General features: G+C 43.0%; 2 protein-coding genes across 2 annotated transcripts in view; one reads left to right on the top strand and one right to left on the bottom strand.

Moving 5' to 3' along the window:
* Nid2 (nidogen 2) overlaps positions 1 to 636 on the top strand; it is a 60531-nt gene extending 59895 nt beyond the window's left edge. Inside the window, exon 21 of the mRNA NM_008695.2 lies at positions 35 to 636. Coding sequence (NP_032721.2) covers positions 35 to 45 — 11 coding nt within the window. The 3' untranslated portion in view covers positions 46 to 636. The remainder of the gene's footprint in view (positions 1 to 34) is intronic.
* Positions 251 to 12672, bottom strand: Rtraf (RNA transcription, translation and transport factor). Its single transcript, NM_026528.3, has 8 exons — positions 12518 to 12672; positions 11415 to 11539; positions 8756 to 8855; positions 5910 to 5996; positions 5034 to 5122; positions 3386 to 3454; positions 1198 to 1246; positions 251 to 1086 (listed from the first exon to the last, which is right to left on the bottom strand). Exons 1-8 carry the CDS (start codon positions 12576 to 12578, stop codon positions 932 to 934), a joined length of 735 nt encoding a protein of 244 aa, NP_080804.1. The 5' UTR covers positions 12579 to 12672; the 3' UTR covers positions 251 to 931.
* Between the last annotated feature and the right edge of the window lie 9338 nt (positions 12673 to 22010).

Raw genomic sequence — 22010 nt, forward strand, 5'->3', positions numbered from 1 at the left:
ACTAATGATACACTGCTGTCCACTCCCCTCACAGGAAGAAAATGAACACTAAATGTATAGGAGGATTTCAAGTTTACAAGAATCTTGTCCTAAGAATATTTGCTACGAAGGCAAAGACAGTGGAAAAGGAATTGGCCATTATGAGCTCTTGGCACACAAGTGAGCATTTTCAGTGCAGTGAGACTCAAGTATATTTTGTGAAATGTATACCTCAATCTTTACTACTGTATTTTTAAAAACAAAGGTTATCACAAGTTTAAAATAGAATTTTAATCATTGCTTATTAAATCAACTTTTGTAAACAGTTATTTAAAAGGCCAAATTCATTCAACATAGAACCAATGAGAGCAAAGACACTAAATCTGATTTTTGTTTGCCATGGATTCTACCTGGCCAAGAAAAGTAAAGCAAACAGATGGCTATGAGAACTGATTCCTGAAGCCCACTGAGGCCCGCCACAGACGGACCATGGGGTTGGCCCAGCGAAGTCCTCAGACTTTATTTATACTAAGGTGCTACAAAGAGTCCCCAAGTGCCTCTACAGAAGTATCCCTCAAAAGTACTCCGGGTAAAACACCAAAGATGCAGCAGTTCTTCAATTTTCTATATAATTCCAATAAAATATTTTAAAGCTTTCTTGTGGTCTAAATATCTATATTGTCTCCAGGACAAAGTTAAGGGTTGGAGTGAATGTAACCATAAAGGGTGCACAATAATTGTAGAAACAGAATACATGGACTCAAAACAGAGCAAAACAAACAAGCCTTTTACTTCTCCAACTTTATTAAAGAAAAAGCAGCGGTGGTAAATCTCTAGAACATAGTCAATCTCCTGGGGTTCTCCCTTCAAAGTGTGACATCTGATTTCCAAGCACATGCTGGTGTAATGGTTCCCATCACTAGGCAGGTGAGAAGCTGACATCCTCATGTGCTCATCTCCCAACTTTTCCCAGTCTGTGGTCTGTCTTTGGATCAGCAATGATGGCCTGGACGGCTACTATGGCTTCATTAATTTTTGTCTGTAGCTCTCTGAGCTCTTCTATGTGCAGCAACCGCAGGATCTGAGCAGCTTCATTAAGAACTGCATCTATCACAAGACAGGAACATTGCATCTATATGTATGATTTCTGGCCTTCCAGCCACCCACTTACACCTCAGTAAGTCCCTCAAAATAGCTTGACTTCATGAAAATACTTACCGCCTGTGTCAAAGCCAAGAATATGTTTCTCTAAAGCAACAGGTAAGCCCTTTAAAACAAAACAGGATCATTTAGTTAAGGGTCACTTTGCTCATTTGAAACTTGGCTGTTTGGTTAGGACTAGTATGATTTACCTTGTGATGAGCTAGCTCTCCAGCCACCCAGGAAAGAGCTCTCTTCAAATGTACCAGAGACATCAAAGCCCATCCAGCCTTTTACACCAGGCCCATGCAAAAGCACTTAATGTGGCTAAGGAAGAAGGGCTGGCAGCTAAGCAAGTGCTGTGCAAATCAGATTACAAATGAAGCTACAAAGTATGCAAACGTATCTAAGACATAGAAGTTTTTCAGCCAGCTTGTTTACCAGAGTATTTACATGTTATTTTATTATAGAAGTTACTTTTAGTCAAGGATGAAAATACCAAACTACACTCTTCAGAAGTCTGGGCTATCTGCTGAAATTAGCAGTAATTAGCTACTGCTAAGTTCTTGCCTAACCTAATATGCTCCACCTTGGCTCTCTCACTGAGCTAATAACTTAGATGACCTGAAGTTCAGAGAACAAAGTCACCAGCAGACTGGTAGTTGAGTGGTTTTATATGTCACCTGGCACCACAGACTGGGGTTCTTTTTGTCTGCCAACAGACCACCAAGGAACAGCTATCCCTGAAATCCACCATATCCCTCAAACAGTCAGGAATGGCTACAAAGAATAGTAATATGAAGTTATAAACTGCAGCAATGAAAAGCTAGATTCTACTTTGCAAACAGAAGCAGAGAGCTCTGGCTCAGCACTGGTCAGCATGGCCTCCAAACCAAAGACATCATTTTGGTAAATGAATGACTATTATAGCAGAACAATTTGCTGCTTGTTCTGTAGTGTGGGTGAAATAAGCTGATCTTTGATCCAATTTCCAGTGGCCAATTCATACATAATTAAGCTAGTGAGAACCCTTAGTAGAAAGCAGAGCGTGTTTCAGAGGGCCTATACTGCATCAGCGGCTCTTCATCACTACTGGACTTACTAAAGGGGTCAGAGGACAAAGGGCACTGGAGGACTTGGGGGAGAGGGAAGAAAATGAGGGGCCATAATCCTCAGTGAGAAGAGACCATTATTGATAACTGCAGCTGTCCCTCCTTACCCAACAACATTCCCAGCATTGTGGCTTTGGGGAAATTCAATTTTTCCTTCCTTCTTTTTCCCTTTCCCTTCCCCCTCTTTCTTCCTTCCTTCTTTCCTCTCTCTCCCTCCCCCCCCCCCCTCTCTCTCGACCTCCTGCCTCCTAGCACTAGGATTAAATACTGGTATCTCCACATCTGGCATTTTCAGGATTATCTATATTGATGGCATGGTTAAAAATATTCCAGTAGGGCTGGTGAGATGGCTCAGTGGGTAAGAGCACCCGACTGCTCTTCCAAAGGTCCAGAGTTCAAATCCCAGCAACCACATGGTGGCTCACAACCATCCGTAACGAGATCTGACTCCCTCTTCTGGAGTGTCTGAAGACAACTACAGTGTACTTACATATAATAAATAAATAAATCTTTAAAAAAAAAAAAAGAAAGAAAAAATATTCCAGTAGTATTCGTCACGGGGAGGTAGCCATGACATACTGAGCAAAAGGAGATAAATTACAAAGAATCCCAAGTGTGAGTATGAGATCTAGATCTAACATGAAAGGAATAAGTGTGCCCTGCCTTTCTCTACCATGTAGCCAACGATCCAACACATTTCACAAGGCTAAATCCCTTGGCACTTGCCTCAAGTTTACAGACAGAATGGACTAGTAGATTCTCTAGAGTGTGAAATGTGGTCACACATGAAATTCACTGTTCATCCAGTTGTCTGAACTTCAGTTACTGAATATATTGAGTTTACTTAAGAATCAAGTTCAATTCACATCTAACCTTTCTCCTCCTGTTCCAACAAAATGGGCATCTTTTGTGTGTGTGTTGGGGGGTGTGTGGGGAGGGGAGCAGTTCTCTGTGTAGTCCTGGCTGTCCTGGAACTCTATATGTGTACCAACTGGCTTTATACTGAAGAGGTCTGCCTGCCTGACTCCAGAGTACTGGGATTAAAAGTGTGTGCCATCATACCCAGCCCAGAATGTGTAAATAACAAGTTTAAATGCATGCAATACCAGAGGGAGTTTCCATTAACTGGCTTAGAATCTTAGAAACACACGTACCTCTTTTGTTTGATTTGCTTTAGCAACTGCATCCTGTGTTAGACGTTCCTGAACCAAAATTCGAATTGCCTAGGAAACCCAATAAAGACCAAACTTACTATTTTGCCAAATTACTAATACACAATTGTCCATCCCTGCCCCTGAGATTAGACCCAAGCTCTAATGCACACAAAGAGAGCACTCTACCCCTGAGCCTTAACATGCTCACTTCTGTGCCTGGCAAACCTAAGATATCCTCCATATAGAACCATAATTACTTGAGTGCCAAACAGGATAATTATCTATTAGACCTAGGACTGTACAAAGCTTTCTGATATAGCTACTGTAAGTTTAAGTACTCCTCAGTTTCAAAGTTTGGTAAAAGTTATCCCAAATATACTGCATTCTCTGTTTTCCTTAGTTTATGATTGAAATTTATGTGGGCCTGTCCCTAGGAAATATTTCCATACTAGATTGAGCAAAAAATAAAACTTTGAAACAGCTGGATTTTACTAACAACAACTTGATGTCTTTGGCATCCAACCTGGGTGAGAAAGATCCATCTGGATTCAACATGAATATTCTATTAAGCTAAGAACACTACTTTTGTTGTTAAAACTGTTCACATAACCCATACAATTCTAATAAGAAGGATAAATTATAACCCCTTCTGGGTAGAGGGAAGTTTATTCAATTTATTATGAAGCAGTTTATAGTAAGCTTCACTCGAGATCTGCAACAGCCATATCTAAGTCTCCGAATCCTCCTGCCCCACCCCACTGCACATCCACAGCAGAAAGTTGATGAAATGTTTTCCTTTCTCAAAATTAAAAGTTCTTCCAGAGAGCTGTGTTCCTTGATATAGAGGTATATTCCAAGAAAGGAAAGATGCTGAAGATGAGAGCATATGTTTGCTAAAGTAGCTAAATTCACCATTAGGGATCTGGCATTCCCCCTTAACACAGACTGAACTCGCAGACTGAGCAGTCAGGCGTCTCTATCACTGTGTCTTGCATGTTCATTAACTTCTAGATCTGTTTCCTGATAAAACATCTTCTTTGGGTGTGAGGTGTACACACGTTCATGCAAACCTGTGCATACAGGTGTGTGCGCAAGTGGTGTGGAGATTAAAGGTTGGCACTGCTGTTTACCCAGTTGTTCTCTACCTTTTCTCAAATTAGCCTTCTCTGCTCAATTAGGTATTTGTCAAAAACAAAAGGAGGGCAGTGATGAATATGATGTGCCTCACATGGTCTTGGCTAGGCTGGCTGGCCAGCTTGCCCGGAGATCCAGATATCTGCCCTCCCAGCACTGGGGTTGGAGTTGTCACTGTGTTTGGTTTGATACGGGGTTTTGAGTTCCAAACCCAGGTCCTTAGGCTTAACCCTTTAGCAGCAGAGCCAGCTCCCTAGGCCCCAGGTTTGTTAGTATTTCTCAGCATGATTGTTAATAGGATTGAGTGACATTTTAGGTGTGCAGTTAATGCTCAGATATCAGCTTACTGCTGGATAATGTGAAACATAAAATAATAATGTATGTGCTCTAGGTCCCACATTCTTCTGAATTTCTATTCACCAGCCCATTATAAGTGTAAATAAAAACAGCATATAGGAAAGTGAAGGTGTTTCTCCATGTGCAGTCTCTGACAAGAATAAAATGGGCAGCTTACCTTAAGCATTACCAAGTAGTCATCATGACGCTGAATCTGAAGGAGGTTAGCCAGAGCCATGACACCCGCCTTAAAATCAGGATTATTTACTATAAAAGATTAAAAGTGAATAAGCAAAACCCAACTCTACAAACATCATAACTGCTTGTCTGAACACAGGAGCTTACAGAAGGAGCAACTTTCTAGGACCAACATAAAGCAAGTTCAAGTCTAGGGGAAGCCTCCTTACTAATTGCACCAGCCACATGGAGAACTTCATAAATGACTAACCTAACTCCCGGTGAGCTTGCCCTGCAGCGGTCTGCGAGGCCCAACTATGGACACCTTTTAGTGTTTCTCCCCAAAGCTATTAATTTTAATACAGATGCACTCGATGGGTGCATTCCCCAGATGTGCCTTCCTGTCACAGAGGCTTTGGAGTATGCAAGCTCATTCCCTCTTGAAAATAGCTTACTGCAGGTCCCAATGCAACAGTCGGGGAAAGCTTATTTAACACACTATACTCTAGGTGATTTCCATAATCTTCAGGCTTTAAATGGAAATTGCTAAAAGGGCATGTGGGACTTGTAATAATGAAACATTTTACCATTTGTCACTAGATTAAAAAAATAAATTATATTGCCAGGAAGGTAACCAATGAGTGTCACAATGAGCAAGAAATCAAAATCCAAATTACTTGAAGCAAAAAAATAAACACCATTGCTTTTAACATTCAAATTTCTGTGTTGAGGGGATGGGGGAGAGAGGGAAAGCTCACTGCAACTGAGTCTCAAACAGGAGAGAGGCTGCTATGCACTCCTGTTGGGCTTGCACTTGGGCATACAAGTGGAAAGCAGCTACAAAACCAGGGCTGCCACCTGTACGCACCACACTCACCATCCAAGTTGATCAGTGGCTCTGCATTTTTAGCTGCGTTGTCAGTATTTTTCCTGTTATCAGGTACTAAGTCCTTGTACTTTTCAGCTATAAAAAACAAGCAACAAGGTAAAATAACTACAACTTAAGATTAAGATAAATATTGCTTATTTACTGAATGTCATTTAGCCAGATTATGATATCCACTCAAAAATTATTATACTTCACTACAATTAAAATTTCAAAAAAAATAATGTAACTTTTTGATTAAGTTTAAGTCCTTACTGGTACACTGGACACAAGGGTCTTCTCAGTAATGTTTCTGAGATAAGCTTTAATGCACCAAAGGCTGGCCCTGACCTTTGACCCTCCTCCTCCTCTACTTCCCAAAAGATTAGGAAATATAGTCTTTTAGACCTCTTAAGTTTGGGACTGAAGAAGTGAAGAACAGGTAAAGGGGGGAGGGGCAGATGGAGGGACGACAGGGCACAACTATGAGGTACCTAGAAATTAAACAGAAGCAGGGCACGGTCCCAGTTACAGAAGCCAAGCAGGACAACCACAAGTCACACACCTGCCTGAGCTACAAATTAAGTCCAGGGACAATGGGCAGCTTGTCAAAAGCCTGTCTCAAATTCTAAAAATATAAATAAATAAATAAATAAATAAATAAAAGAAAGATAAGTTTAAAAAAAAGTATTGGGTAGACACTAAAACCAAATCCTCCCAAATCTTTTCAATAGGTAAAATACTGCTTTCAACACAAAAATCAAAATATCTTAAAACGTATCGTACACGGATTTAAGATGTCATGGAGATTAAAACTCTGAAGGTATGTTGTTTTCACTTGAAAAATATTTTAAAAGTAATGAATAAACTTACTGCCAAAAACGGCTCCTCAGATCTTGATATAAGAAAACTCTTTGTACTGTTATAATTTTTCTATCAACCTAAATTTTTAAAAAGTAGTAAACTTTGAATCAGATCTTAATAACATTAATTGGCATATGAATAAAGTTTTCTTAAGTAATGGAAGAGCAAGCAAAAATTCTCAATGATTTCAACACATGTAAGATGTTTAATAGCAAGAACACCAGCGCCTCCTGCAGGTTAAGGCCAGCACTGCTACCTTAATCAGCTTAGTGCCTGTCCCTGCAATGCTGAAACTGAAGATTAAACAAAGCATGCTGGCTAGTTGAGATTTGTAATATACCTGTTATACCATTCATCTTTCAACTTTCCTTTTCCCAATATAGAAATACCCCACTTACTACACAAGTTTTTATTGAAACTTTGAGAAACAAATGCATGTGCTAAGAATGCACTGTGCTGGGATACAGGAAACAACCCTGAAGCCAAGTATAAAATGGAGCCAATGTGATGAGAAAAGACATGGAGGATGGCTAGGAATCCATCAGGGAGCAGCTGAAGATCAGCCTAGGGTCCAGGATCCCAGGATACTCTGTTGCAAATAACCTCCCACACAGTTGCTACCAAGCCAGAGCAGGAAACACAAAGAACCCGCTAAAGGCCCCAAACATGAGCAAGGCTGAGGTCACAAGGCCTACATTCCCATATATTCCATCATGGAAAGAAACCACAGGGCTGCTTGCTTTGTTCTTTCAAATAAAACTGAGAGTGTTTTTATGAAAATGGGAAAGTGACAATGCTTTAGATTAGAAAATGCAACTAGAGCTGGTCTTTAGAAAGACCAGCTTGAAAAAAATATTTTAAAAGTAATGAATAAACTTACTGCCAAAAATGGCTCCCCAGATCTTGATATAAGAACACTCTTATACTGTTACAATTTTTCTATCAACCTAAACTTTTAAAAAGTAGTAAAATTTGAATCAGATTCTAAAATATAGTTCAGAAAGTTAGCCAGAGGACATGCAGCTGAGAACAGGGGGTGGCACCGCCCTATACTAGAAGAAGGTGACAAGAGCTGAAGCCTACAGGGCGGCAGCAGCAGAAACACAGGTGACACAGCAGACTCAGACAAAGACTAATGGTAACGGGATGGGTGGGGCAGAGAAGCTATACATATCAGACAGGTTTCAAGAGCACACATCTAGGACCTGAAAGTGACAGGCACCGTGAAGGAAAGTCACAAACCCAAGGATGGAAGTGAAGCGGGGTGCTCAGCCTGAAGCTGAGGTGTCTGATGAAAGGAAGCAGTGCAATGAGGCACCTCTTCCACTGGCACCAACTTCAAACGCTTCAGATAACAGAAGACTGTCCATAGCTGAGGAAGATTAAACACTACACATACATATTGGCCTACACTGTCTTAATGTGCACTGGCACTAGACACACCAGTATGTTTCTATCTCCTGTGAAATAGCTGCTGCAACCAATACTCCAAACCCCAAGGGCTCTGATGTTGGCAGCAGTGTCAATGGCTTAGTTGCAGTGGAAGCTGGCAAATTAACCAAGTAACGTTCCTTTGTTAAGGAATTCTATTAACCTTTTTCAGAAAACAACTTCCAAATTCTAAAAAATAATGAAAGCATCAGAAACAAAGCAGGTCCACTTTTTGTAATAAAATAAACCAAGAGCAAAATACAAGATAAGAAACCTCTTCCCACCGCCTTCTTTCTCATCTAAAAACTATCCACAACAGTGAACTAAAGATGAGCTGGAGTGAGTGCTGTCTCAGCGGTTAAAGCCCTGGCAAAGGACCTAGATTAGATTCCCAGTACCCACATGGTAGTTCACATTTGTAACTCTAGCTCCCGCAGATCTGATATCCTTTCCTGGCTTCTGAATACAGTAGGAATGCATATAATACATATACAATTAAAAATAAAAATCTTTTAAGAAGCCCCATAAGCCAACACCCACCCTATATCCTGCACAAAACATACCGTTATCTCCATATTCAAGTCTAACAGCTAAACCAAGAAGCCAGTCAATCGCTTCTTGCCGATCCTGAATCTTGAAAGGACAGTTAACATCTTTGAGATACTGTGAAGGGAAAGAGGGGGAAAAAAAATCTATTTCATTATCATAGAGCCACAGAACACAGAACAGCAGACCGACAGAGGCCTCAGTTTGGAGCTTTAAGAATTTCTTCCAGGCCTGCCTTGAATCCCAGATATCCAGGACTGGCCTGGAACTCCTGATTCTCTCCCCTCCACCTTCCTGGTGCCAGGATCTCAGTGTGCGCCACCACATCGATCATTATTAAACCTTTGATGTCATTATACAGGTCAGAAAAAAAAATGCTTAGAAGAAAACAATAAAATAATCCTTTTTAAAATATTTGTAACTGGAGATCCCAGGTAGGACAAGATACAAGAATAATCTCATTTAGACAACGAAACTACAACCTACAAAAATCTGATACTTAACACTGGCCATACCACTTAGATCTGGGACCAGAACCTTAGCTTTGACTCCAGGTCCCAATGCACAGGGCAATTAGATAAAAAGTGCAACTTTTAAAAGAAGGACAATTCAATTAATTACTGGAATTTTATCATTCATATGCAAATGTCATATACAAATGCATAACAGAGCAAGCCATGGAACTTGTGTGTCAGCTACAGCCAAGTCCTTTAGGCAAATAAGCTGATCCTTCAGTCTCTCGGGAGCTGAAAGTTGACCCTAACAAAAAACCTTTCAGTGAAAACTTCAGGGATAATTTATAAATTAATATGTTTTAGTAAAAATTCATTTTCTAACCAAAAATTTTATTCCTTTAATGAAACAAACAAGTCTCATTCATTAGATTTGGCCACGATCAAAAGCCACTTTGTGAGTACTGAATGCAAGTTAATAACTTAAAATCTATATTAATTACCAAATAGATGTTTCCTAAGATACCTTAAACAACATTTCTAATAGTATTTGGGTGACTTATGATTTTTTAAAAATATTTATTTATTTTATGTAAGTACACTGTAGCTGTCTTCAGACACTCCAGAAGAGGGCATCAGATTTCGTTATGGATGGCTGTGAGCCACCATGTGGTTGCTGGGATTTGAACTCAGGACCTTTGGAAGAGCAGTCGGCACTCTTAACCGCTGAGCCAACTCACCAGCCCGATTTATGATTATTTTACTATCTGTCAGGATCTTTTAAACAAGCAAGTGTCTCTAATCTCTGCATACTTTTTCATTTACAAGTGAACCAACAGAAAACACTAGCACTATATTTTAAGATCTTTAAAAGCCCACTGAAAACTGAAAAAAAAGTTTAAGGGTAAATAAAGATAAACCACTACAAGTAGTTGCAGTGGCAAGAAGCATTAGGCCTTGGTATGGGTAAACATTTATGGGAGAGGCCTATCAGGTATGTGGCTTGTGAACAAGAACAGAGACAGCTGCAGTGGTGGTGGCACATGCCTTTAATCCCAGCACTCCGGAGGCAGAGGCAGGCAGATTTCTGAGTTCAAGGCCAGCCTGGTCTACAGAGTGAGCGCCAGGACAGCCAGGACTACACAGAAAAACCCTGTCTCAAAAAACCAAAACACAAACACACACACACATACAAACAGAACAGAGACAGCTGCCACTGTCATTCCCATTTGTTGATGACACTGTAATGACATAATGTGGTTTTTTTTTATAGAGTTTGGAAACAATTACTCCTGAAAGAATATTACTAAAATTAAAATAAATCAATGTGAAACAATTCTAGTCACAAGATCATCCACAGAGCGCTTTTAGGGGGCATCTGTACCTCACCTACAAGAATAAACATGACAGTTTCAAGTTTCAGGCATGGAAATGATGCTCTTAATGAGTATGTGCTAGTTTGAATGAGAATGGCCCCCATGGCTCATAGATTTGAATGTTTGGTTCACAGTGGGTGGAACTGTTTGGGAAGGATTAGGAGGTGTGGCCTTGCTGGTGGAGGTGTGTCACTGACGGTGAGCTTCGAGGTTTCAAAAGCCATGCCCACCCCACATCTTTTCCCTTCCCACAATTCCCAGTGAGCTCTCTGAGTCCTCCTTGAAGATAAGGATGCGAGTTCTCAGCTATGGCTCCGGTGCTCTGCCTGCCTGGTGCCACACTCCACACATGATGGTCATTGATTCACCCTCTGAAACTGTAGGGAAATCTCAGGGTAAATGCTCTCTGTTAGAAGCTGCTTTAGCCATGGTATCTCTTCACAGAATAGAAATGTAACTAAGACAAGGACTCAAAAGTATATTGCTGCATTTTCGTATCTAATGTAACTAAAGCTCCAAGAGACGTGCTGTGCTCTTCTGGCCTCTGCGGATACCCGACATACATATAAACACATACACACACATACATACATACATACAAATTATGTAGACAATCCTATTAAGGAATGCCGTGACATTTAGAAAATGATGTTTAATCCAAATACTGACAGCTCGGTTGGAGATAATATAATTTGCTTTAAAAATCAAAACAACAGAGTTTGAATCCATGGAGTTAGCTTTACTCACACTGATCACTATTATATCTTAAAAGAACATAGGAATTTTCAACTCAACATACAACGTTTACAAAAGTTCTCTGTGCTTCCTTCTACTTCCTGATTCATTACCTTTTCAAAGAACTTGGGCCAGTCACTGCTGTGGATGTTTCTCAAGTTACCTCTGTCTTCAATCTTGTAGTGTCTGATTTTCTGGTCTTCAAGCCAAACGATAAAGTTTCTAAATTCTGTTTCATCTGCAACGAAACATCATATATCAAGTCACTAAAAGCCTTTGTGATCCTTGGTGGCTTTCTAACCTGCAAACACTACATTAACTGACCCCGAGGGAAGTCAGCAAGAGCTCAAAGTTCAGACTGCAGAGCCATAGATACCTGGCTCACTGCAATAGACTCAAATTCTGGATGAGCCTCAGAAAACCGGATACACTTTCTAAGCTTCAGATTCTTCAGATACAAGATGAGGAAAACGGGACTTACTTCGTGGGGATGTTTTGAGTATTGAATGAATTAAACATGCAGGGCACAGTGTTTCCTATGTTTTATTAGAACTCTGGTTCCTTTAGAGTTTAAGGGGCATTGGGCAGGTAAAAACTTTGAAGCAAGCCAATAGAATAAAATAAACTAGAAATAAACGATTAAAGCACCCTGAATACAAATATTAAAAACTGAAAGCTAGGGGACAGTGTACAGTTACCGGGACGCACCTGCTTCCTTAGATCCAACCCCTCCAAACACCAAAACCCAAAACCCTCAGGAAAGATCCTCATTTTACTCGTCAGAAAACTGAGGTCTCAACCCCCAATTTCGGCTCTACCGCCACCCAGCAATCTTGAGCCAAGTAAAAGCCAAGTAAAAACCAGGACTGACCCTGATATGCTTCTGGAGACCAAACGCTGCCACCCCGCTTCTACCGGTGCGTCCTGCACAGCGGAATGAGGCCCTGGTCCCCGCCTCACTCTCAGTTTCCCACTGGCCCGCAGGACTGGAATATCTTTTTTTCTGAACGGTTCCACTTCCCTGGCAGCCGGCCACGAACTTTCTGCGCGCCCCGAAGGGCATCCCCGGTCCCCTCCCCTACCCCGCAGGTGCCCGCCGAGCCGCCCGGGGGCCGGGAAGCCTGCCGAGCGCCTCAGGGCAGCGGCTGCCGGGTCTGGGTCCGGGTCCGGGCGGGCTGGGGAGGCGCCGTCGCCGAACCCCGCGGCCGCCACCCACCTTTGCAGTTGAAGCCTGAGGGGTTGTGGTAATCCAGGGCCGTGAGCTTGCGTCGGAACATGGTCCCCGCTGCTCGCGCTGGCCGCCCGGGCCTCCGCCGGGACAGGAGAAGCGAGGTGAGGCGGGCAGCGCAGGCACCGGCGACGCGGCGAAGGGGCGGGGCGGTGACCGACGCTCCGACGGACGGCGGACGGAGCCAATCGCGGCTTAGGAACGCCCGCAGCCCGCAAGCGCTGGCCAATCATCGCTGCTGCTTAGGAGGCGGGGCCACGTCGGTGCACGTCGACGCTCAAATAAACTTTATTGTCAGCTTCCTAGTTGTACAATGGACCGAAAGCAGGTCTGAAGCTGCGATTCGTGGATCTAACTCCTTTTCTTGCAACAGTAGGCAAAACCAAAACCCAAAACCAAAACCAAAAAAAAAAAAAAAAAAAAAATGTCTGTACGCTTTCTCGAGTCGGCTATAGCTCTTATTGGCTCAGAGTTGCTGTTTAATATCTTGAGCGTATTAATTGCTCGTCTTTGAACGCTGGTAATACAAAGATCGAAAAGAAAGGTCCCTGCAGGATATTCTTTCGGACTAATTGGAGTGATGTGGAGATTAGATACAACCCCCATGCCATATTTCAGTTTGTCCCCAAACAGTGAAGTCAGAAACCGGGAACCTGCGTTTCCTTCTCCTCAAACCTCTCAGTCACTACCTTCAGTGGGCCACTAAGTCCTGCCATCTCTTCTCTCTCATCCTTTCTTGCCTTTCCTGATGTATTTTCCCCACTCTGTAACGCGACTGATAATCTAAAGCGCCCATTTAAAACTTTCTTCTTATCTTTTAGCAAAGCTGTCGGTGCTTATGATCTAAGTTGCATGCTTCCAGGTTTTTGGCCTCTTATCCAAATATGCAAAAGCAAAATAGTTTTATTTGAAGCAATGCTATAGTGCAAAGTTACAGAATGACAGCAGGCAACGCGAGCAAAAGTACCAAGTACCTCAGGCTACAGCCTGGGTCTCTTCACCGGTCAAGAAAAAGGAGGCGCTGGTTACTAATGTGAATGATCCTTTATTTCAATTGATAGATCAGGTTATACGATCATTTCAATACTGCTCACGTCCCTTCCAATAATGCATCTGGCTTTAATCACATGCACAGGCATATGAGAGTAAATAAGAGATTCTTCTTAAAAGCTTATTAGAGGACATAGTTTCCCCTTAATTGTGCCTATACCCCAAGCAAGTTCAGGCCATCTTGACCCTTCTAATCTTTATACCCCATACATTGGGAATATACTTGAATAAAAACTGTGTAGGTGTGATTGGTACTAGGGGTGAAGAAACATTATTATTTAGAGGTAGAAGTATATATAATCTGGGGAGGTTAAGGGAGTTCCGAGGTGCCAGGTAAATTGTTTGGAGAATTTTTGGTTGTGTGTGTGTGTGTGTGTATGTGTGTGTGTGTGTGTGTGTGACTTACCAATGAAGGAACAAGGCTGCCAAGAGCATCATTGTAAGAGGGGCTATGTGAATAACCAGAAACAAATTGGGGTTCCAAGCTATCCTCTCTCCCATGCTTGCCTGCCTCAGGAACTGCCTGCTGTGCTCTAGAGACAATCAAATGCTCCTACTGGATTTAAGACCCTTCCCATTCCGTTACAAATTGTTTTCCAGATACAGGCGAGCAGTGATGAGCAGGACAGACTGGCTGTCTACTTTGATTCCATTTAAAAGACCAAAAAGGGAGGGTGGGAGGGACAAAAGAGAGAAACAGTGGCTTGGAGATAGTGAGGAGTTCACTCGCAGTCAAAATGATAACTGATTTTGCTGGAAACAGATGCACAAAGGCAAGAAATGAACAATAGGGCCGAGAGGGAAACACTTATGGAAGCTGGAGGGAGGTGGTGACAGCTGGCGAGACTGTGGACAAAGGCAGGCGCTTGATCAAGAAAGGCCTTTCATGGCAAGCTGAGGGGCGTTATTGAATCTCTTGGAGCTAAGCCAACTGTACGTTTCATTTTAGTTCAGGAGCCGGTAATTAAACAGTGTTTGCATCTGTGGGGCATACAAATGAAGAAGCTGTAGTGTCTAATTTCAGGAGGTTTAAATGTAATAATCAACACAGATGCTTAGATTAGACGCTTCTAGTCTGGAGCCAGAAAGGGACACATGCATAATGAGAAGCTTTGAACGTTCCGCAGGATCGAGTGCAGTTTTAAACGGGCTCTCAGAGACAATTCATGTTTTCCCAGTTAAGTTTCATACCAAATGAATCAGGAAAAGCAAGGGCAGGTGCTGGAGAGATGGCTCAGCAGGTAAGAGCACTGACTGCTCTTCCAGAGATCCTGAGTACAATTCCCAGCAACCACAGGGTGGCTCACAAACATATGTAGTAGGATATGTTGTGTCTGAAGACAGCTACAGTGTACTCACATACATAAAATAAATAAATAATAAATAAATCTTTAAAGAGAAGAAGGAGGAGGAGGAGGAGGAGGAGGAAGTGATTAATGTGGGCTTGTTGACAGTTTCAGAGGAATCAGGCAGAGAGACACTGGGCCTGGCTTGGGTTTTTGAAACCTCAAAAGCCCCCCTCCCCAGTGACACAACTCTTCTAAACAAGAACACACACCCCAGTCTTTCCAAACACCTAATCAACTGGGGACTCGAGCCTGTGAGGATATATGAGCCTATGGGGTGGGGGACCATCTCATACAAACCACCACAGGGCCTTTGAAATAGAAGGTATACAACCTCATTTCTAAAGGCCAAGCCCACATAATGGAGAAACATTTTATTATCAAACGACCTGAACCCCAACCAGTGGTCAATTGAGAGTTTCACAAGCCACTCATCCATCCATTGAATTATTCAACCAAGTCTTTCCGTGTCAGCTGTGACACGAAGTCTTCTGGGCCCTTCGGAGGGCTCTGTGAAATTATGAACAACAAACTCTACAGGTGAGAAGCTTTCTATCTGGCAAAGGAGGATGAACAATAGAAACATACATATGTAAATTATGTATTATGTTTGGAAGGCCCTAAGTGCTATGGGAAGTCACGGAATGAGGAGGAAGGTAAAAATGGGTGAGGACAATGAGTTGGGGGGACTTGGTGTCACTTGCTGTTTGGGGCAGAACGATCTGTCTGGGTAGGGCTTCATTGAGAAGGTGAAAGAAAGACTTGCAGGAGCTAAGGGGTTAGCCATACAAGTATCTCAGAAGACGAGAAACAGATGACGAGTGAAGTGTATATGCAATTCCAATCTCAACATCTCTAAACAAAGTTCTGTTTCAACACAGCCCTGTCCATTTGCTTATTGGTTGACTTGACTGCATCAGTGAACAAGTTGAATAGATTCAATATATAAGGCTCACAAAATCTGCAGTATCTTCAAGGTATGTAGTGGTTCAGTCTCATGGGGATGGCAAGGCCAGCATCACTAAAGACAACACATCTTAAGTAAGATAACCATCAGAGGTAGACATTACACACTGAAGCTTGTTGAAATCTTTCTGTTTGTTCCTTCCTTCCTTCCTTCCTTCCTTCCTTCCTTCCTTTTTTGGAAAGGAACTCACTATATAGGTCATGCTGGCCTTAAATTCACAGAGATCCATCTGCCTCTGCCTCCTAAGTGCTGGGATTAAAGGTGTACTCCACTAAGCCCAGTTTAACCTGTCAAATTACTAAAGCTACCAAGTTCACTAAATCTTTGTTCAGTTATTCTTCCAAAACGTGAGCAAAACAAGTTGGTAACCTTTAGAAACATTCACAACAGCCTCTATATTGCAAACAACAGTGCTTTATATTCTGATAAATGTTACCAATTGGAAACAGTTAATGTTACCTTAGGAAACAGAAAATGTTACCTTAGGAAATCAGATTTTTCTTAAATTGTGTAATGCAGAGAGGTCCCTCTCCTACAGAGAGCCTCCTGAGCATCTCCATCTCTTTCTGAGACCCTTTCTGTTATATCTGAAGGGACTCCAAGAAACTGAGAACTACATTTTATTGTGGAAATGGAATGTGCATGACTAAGAATTCTCGTCACACAAAAAGCATAAACCATTCATCTCCCACATTCAATTCTACAAAAAGAAAACAGATGCACAGTGGAGACTGGACATTCTGGAAAATGTCTTGTGTGGAGCCACCAGCTTTGCAGATGCCCATAACTCCCTTCAGGGACAGAGCCAGTCACAATGGAAATGCTCCTAAGCTGAGGACAGACCCCAGAGAGGGTTCAAACAAATGGTCCACAGAATCAGTGGGACTCTACATAGGGTGAGTAGAAGACAGGAGATACATCAAGATCAGACCCTTGAGTGAAGCTATGAATAGAGGCAATTGTGCTGGTGAAAGGGAGTCCTTGTGTAGCAGCTGAGGGACCAGGTATGGGACCTGTGATTTCGAGGTAGTGGCAGCTGTATTCCAGCATCCCTGCTGAGAGGTCAGGAGTGAGCATGAGTGAAGGGACAAGGCTAGAGATGCCCCAGTAGGAAGCTGTAGTTGCAACTGTTTGGATGTGTGCTACATCAGAGCAGGGAGAGGACAGAGGGTGAGCACATGTCTTAGAAGACAGTGTTCATGTCCAAGTGGAGTAAGAGGAAGCATCATGGAGTGTGGGAAAATATGATTGGAAGTACCGAGAGAACAAGGCATATGTAGTGTCCCAGAAAATGGAGAAGGCTTTAAGGGGACAGTTGAAGGTGCAGAAATGGAGGTGGATGTTCGATGGATAAATTTCTGTGAAGCCTTCCAAATATCAAGGAAGCCACTCTGAAGATGCAAAAGCAGGCAGTGAATGATACAGAGAGGACCACATCCCATAAGTCTGACCAACATGCAGCCAGCCTTCTCCATCCTGCTTTGCACACCCTCTGTCCACGTTCCTGCTCTCTTCCCTTTTACCCAGCACTGGGGGGAGCTTCTTAGGCAGGTTCCCTAGCTCTGAAGCTTGCAAAGGTTTGGCTATTTCTTTTTGTTTTGAATTCTGAGAACGGGCCCTTCTCCCAGAGGCTAGCAGTTAGGTAGGGGAAGCTTCACATTAGAAGTGTGAAGAGGTCTGGTTCCCCAGAGAACCTCTGACTAGCACGTAAAAAGGCAGGATTCTGACAGCTGCGCTCTATGTTCAGGCTTAGTCTGGTAGGAGGCTTCCTGGGACTGCTCCCTGTGAATCCATCCTGCAAGCTTCCGAGGGACAGTGAAGCCCTGCAGTTCTGCCCTGGCTCTTAGACCTGCAGATTGTGAGTGCCAGTGTAAGTATGCACATGTGAGAGGCATGTGACGGTTAGAGGCTGGTGTCCCATGTCTTCCTTAGTCATCTTAGTTTTTGAGACAGTCTTTCACTGACCAGAGCTTCAGATTTCAGACCTTTTGGATGTTTTAAGAATCTGTACATTCAAAAGAGGAACCTTAGGGTGGAATCAATCCTAAACAAGCAATCCATCTGTGTTTCAATGCATGCTTTGTACTCACAACCTGAGGTTAACATTGCACAGTGTCCTTAGAATGTCTGTATTTTATTGTCACCTGCTCTGTGAGGCTAGGGATGGAGTTTCCCAGTAGTGTGATGTTAATTTCAAGTTAGTGTTCCAGAAGTTTCAGATTTTTGAGCATTTCAGGCTTTGTTTGTTTGCTTTTGGGTTAGAGATTCCTCACTCACAGTGAAAGAAAAGACCAAGGTGGCGCTGGGTGCAATGGACTTGATTCAGTGTTCAACAGAAAGCCACTGAAGGTTTAGGGGTTGGCAAATTGTGACTTGAATTATGATATCCTTATAGAGGATAATGGAGCCGGCAGGGATTGAGTGAGAAGCTGGAAGGTAGTTCAGGAGGCTTGCTGTGGTAGGTGTGGGTCAAGGAGGATGTGAGCTTTGAGCATCAAGTAGAGCAGCTTGATGTATGCAGAGGTGTGTGTGTGTGTGTGTGTGTGTGTGTGTGTGTGTGTGTGTGTATTTCACACCTCTTTCTCGTCAGTATTCCTAGATAGGTGTGTGTGTTCTCCTTCATACCTCTCTCTTCTCAGCATTCTTAGAAGACGAGGACAGCTATCTGGATAATGTTTCTTTTTTTCTTTTTTCTTTCGGTTTTTCAAGACAGAGTTTCTCTGTGTATCCCTGGCTGTCCTGGAACTCACTCTGTAGATCAGGTTATCCACAAACTCAGAAATCCGCCTGCATCTTTCTCCTCAGTGCTGGGATTAAAGGTGTTCCACTACCACCACCTGGCTTGGATAAATTTTCAATATAGAAAAATAAATCACAAGGCTGAAAGAATACATCAGAAAAAAAGAAGTGTGGCCACTGTCAGTCCATAGCTTTGCCTGAGGAGCCACTGCTGTAAGACAGATTCATTGCAATTCACGTAGATTGTTTTTTTCCTGGCTGGGTGTCATAGCTCACATCTGTAATCCCAGCACTCAGGAAACTGAGACAGGAGGATTGACCCAAGTTTTAAGATTATCAGAGAATTCCAAACAAGACATAGCTCCAGAGTAAGAACCTCTCTCTCAACAAACAAAACAAAACAACAACACAGAACAACAATAACAAACAGATTTTTTGATTGTCCAGTGAGACATTGAGCCAGATTCCTCTCCTTAGCACAGAAAAATACTGGGTGTATAGACTTTTCATCTAAAATGGGAACTAAGCATACTCTCGTGTTGGGGTTTAATCACACTGCAGAACACTGTTCTTTGGGCTCCTAGCCACTTAGATCCTATGTCTCTTTATTTTTCGTGTTTGCTGGGTCATCCTATTTCACATCAGCAAATAAGGCCAGCCTTCTTCAACGTCTATCAGTGTCTAGGTGTCACATTCCCAGGTGTCAGCAAATGCAGAGATCCAAATGGCTTCCACGGTCTTCTTCCTTTGCTACTTTAATCACATGGCTTCCCAGATGATGTTGGAGAAACCTGAAGCCTGATCTTATTGGTCCCACTAATGATCATGTAGAACTAAATAATTCAAGTTGCTGGTGAGGGTTTGAGGGATCCCCCCCCCCCACCGCCCAACTTTCTGCAGCTGTGGTCTTGACAGCTCGTAGAGTGCAGCGTCCATCTGCAGTGCTCCTGCTTTTGCTGCCAGTTCTTCACAGCTGAGAAACTGTGGGATTTAGTTTTTGAAAGAATATAGATGTATTATTAGCTATATGTGAGTCTGTGAGGAGCGGGTGTGGCGGCAATCCCAAGAAGGCGCCAGGGGCTGCAGCTAAGTCTTATGACTTGCACCTGACTTCCTCACCTGAATATAAGCCACAAGCATCGTGAGCGATGCGCAGGTGTACCAGGATACTGGTGAATCCATTTTGATGGAGATATGCCCCTGCTGCCCTGATTAGCTGAAGCTGCGTACCTGGTGAGGTGGCATGGCCTGCTGTGCGTGGATGGGAACTGAGAGTATAAAAGAGTGAGAGGCCCAGGGTTCGGGGGAGATATAAACAAGAAGAAACAGGACTGAATAAACGTGTGCAGAAGGATCCTGTTGCAGTGTCGTTCTTCCTGGCCAGTTGGGCGCGCGCAAGAAGTGGTGCCAAAACCCGGGAAAAGAAACATCTTCAGGCACGAGCAAAGACCCCCTGCTACAGGGAGGATTCAGAACTGCATCACAGGGAAGGAGCAGTTAATAAAGGTTCCCTTAAAACAGACTGTTGAGAAGGATCCGGCGTGGATTCAGAACTCTTCAGCTGGGGAACGGTACTGGTAAGTCTCCCAAATTGATCCCCGGGTTAAAGGGGGATATTTTTAAGAGAAAGAAGAAAGATGAGGACTGAATAAACTGCTGTTAGAAGGACTGGTGGTCATGTCGTTCTTGCTGGTCGAGAGCAGACGCGACATGAGTCTGTGGCCAGCCTGGGTTATACAAGAACCAGTTCCAATGAAATAATAAACCCCCCACTAAAAAGTCCAAACAGGATAGATTTGAGAGTGGGCCATCTTTGATGAGGTCCTGGGAGAATGAATGTAGGTCTTGCCTGTTTTTTCACTCAAACCCTCGCTGGAGAGCATGAGGGACCAGTGCACAGTGCTGAGCCGGATTTCTATATTGGACCTTCTCTGTACACATAGCCACAGGCTTAAGTCACTGTAGCGTTATGATACTCCGTTGTTGATCTCTTTTCTAGTGTTTGCAAGTAAATTTGGGGGGAATTCTGCAATGCCAAGGATCCAGGGGAAGGTATTGGAGACTGCATGGTTTAGAGTCAGTCTGCATGGCCCCTCTCTGGTATCAGCTGGGCTGTGTTTTCTTCTATCTAGTTCATGGCTGTTGGGGTGCAGGTCACTGTCATCAACCTCACAGGAACATGGCACTGCTCCTACACCATCCAGGTAATAGGATTTCAGGACCTGTGGTCTCCAGGGCCAGGAGACATTGCTTCCTGTGACATGTGACATGTGAAGCTGAGGAGCTCAGCCCATGCTGATTGCCTTAAAGATCACAAGTGGGTAACCCACATGTGTTTCTGTTTGATCTGAGCTGGTGTGGGGGAAATCCTAAAAAGTAAACCTGTCTTCATAACTCTGAGTGCATACATTTTGCACCCCTCCCATCGTTCCCATCTCTTCCTGGATGTCTCTGAAGCCGTAATAGACACATCACTCACACCTTTACTCCCCATAACACAAAGTCAGCTTCAATCTGCCAGTGCAAGTGTGTTCCAGCTCTGTACAACCTTCCACACTGCATGGAGCAAGAGTCTGCATTCCCTCACCGTGGGACTTCTCAGACCACCCATGATGAGGGAACAGCTTTAAACTGGTCAATCTGTCAAGAGATCAAAAATTTGTAAAACACAGAAGTCCCTTTTTATCCATGGAGAATACATTCCACCCTTTCCCCCTGCCCCTCCTCCCATGGATCTTTCCACTCAAGCATGTGCACATATACACACAAACACATACACACACACACTCATGTGCACACTCACAAGCACACTCACACACACACACACACACACCTTGCAACACACTCACAATACACTTCATTTTATTTATTATCATTGTCATTATTATTGTATCTATATGTATATGATAATAGAGGCACTTACATGCTAGGGTTCATGTGTAGAGGACAGAAGACATCTTTCTGGAGTCATTTCTCTCCTTCCTCCTTTAAATGGGTCCTGAGGCCTAAATTCAGGTTATCAGGATTGAATGGCAAGTACCCTTATCTGCTGAGAGACATCTTGCTGGCCCTCTATGTTTTCCTGTATGCACTACATCATTGCCACACGGTACCAAAATTAATCTGTCCAAGTTCAGTGCCCTGGTGTCTCCTCTCATTACACTAGCTCTGTGGGGACATCATTAAGTTAAATAAGGATTTCTTGAATGCAAGCACTGTAATAGACAATTATTGATACCAAGGCAGCTACTAATTAAGGGGCTGGTAGTGCACATAACATGGATAGTCTGGGTAAAGGGATCCAGGATGAGTCAGGTGGGACAGAGGACACTGTGAGATAATCACACTACTTAAAAACACATTCAGTTGAAAAGTCATG

This window comes from Mus musculus, chromosome 14 (assembly GCF_000001635.26).
Source record: "Mus musculus strain C57BL/6J chromosome 14, GRCm38.p6 C57BL/6J".
Classification (NCBI taxonomy): domain Eukaryota; kingdom Metazoa; phylum Chordata; class Mammalia; order Rodentia; family Muridae; genus Mus; species Mus musculus.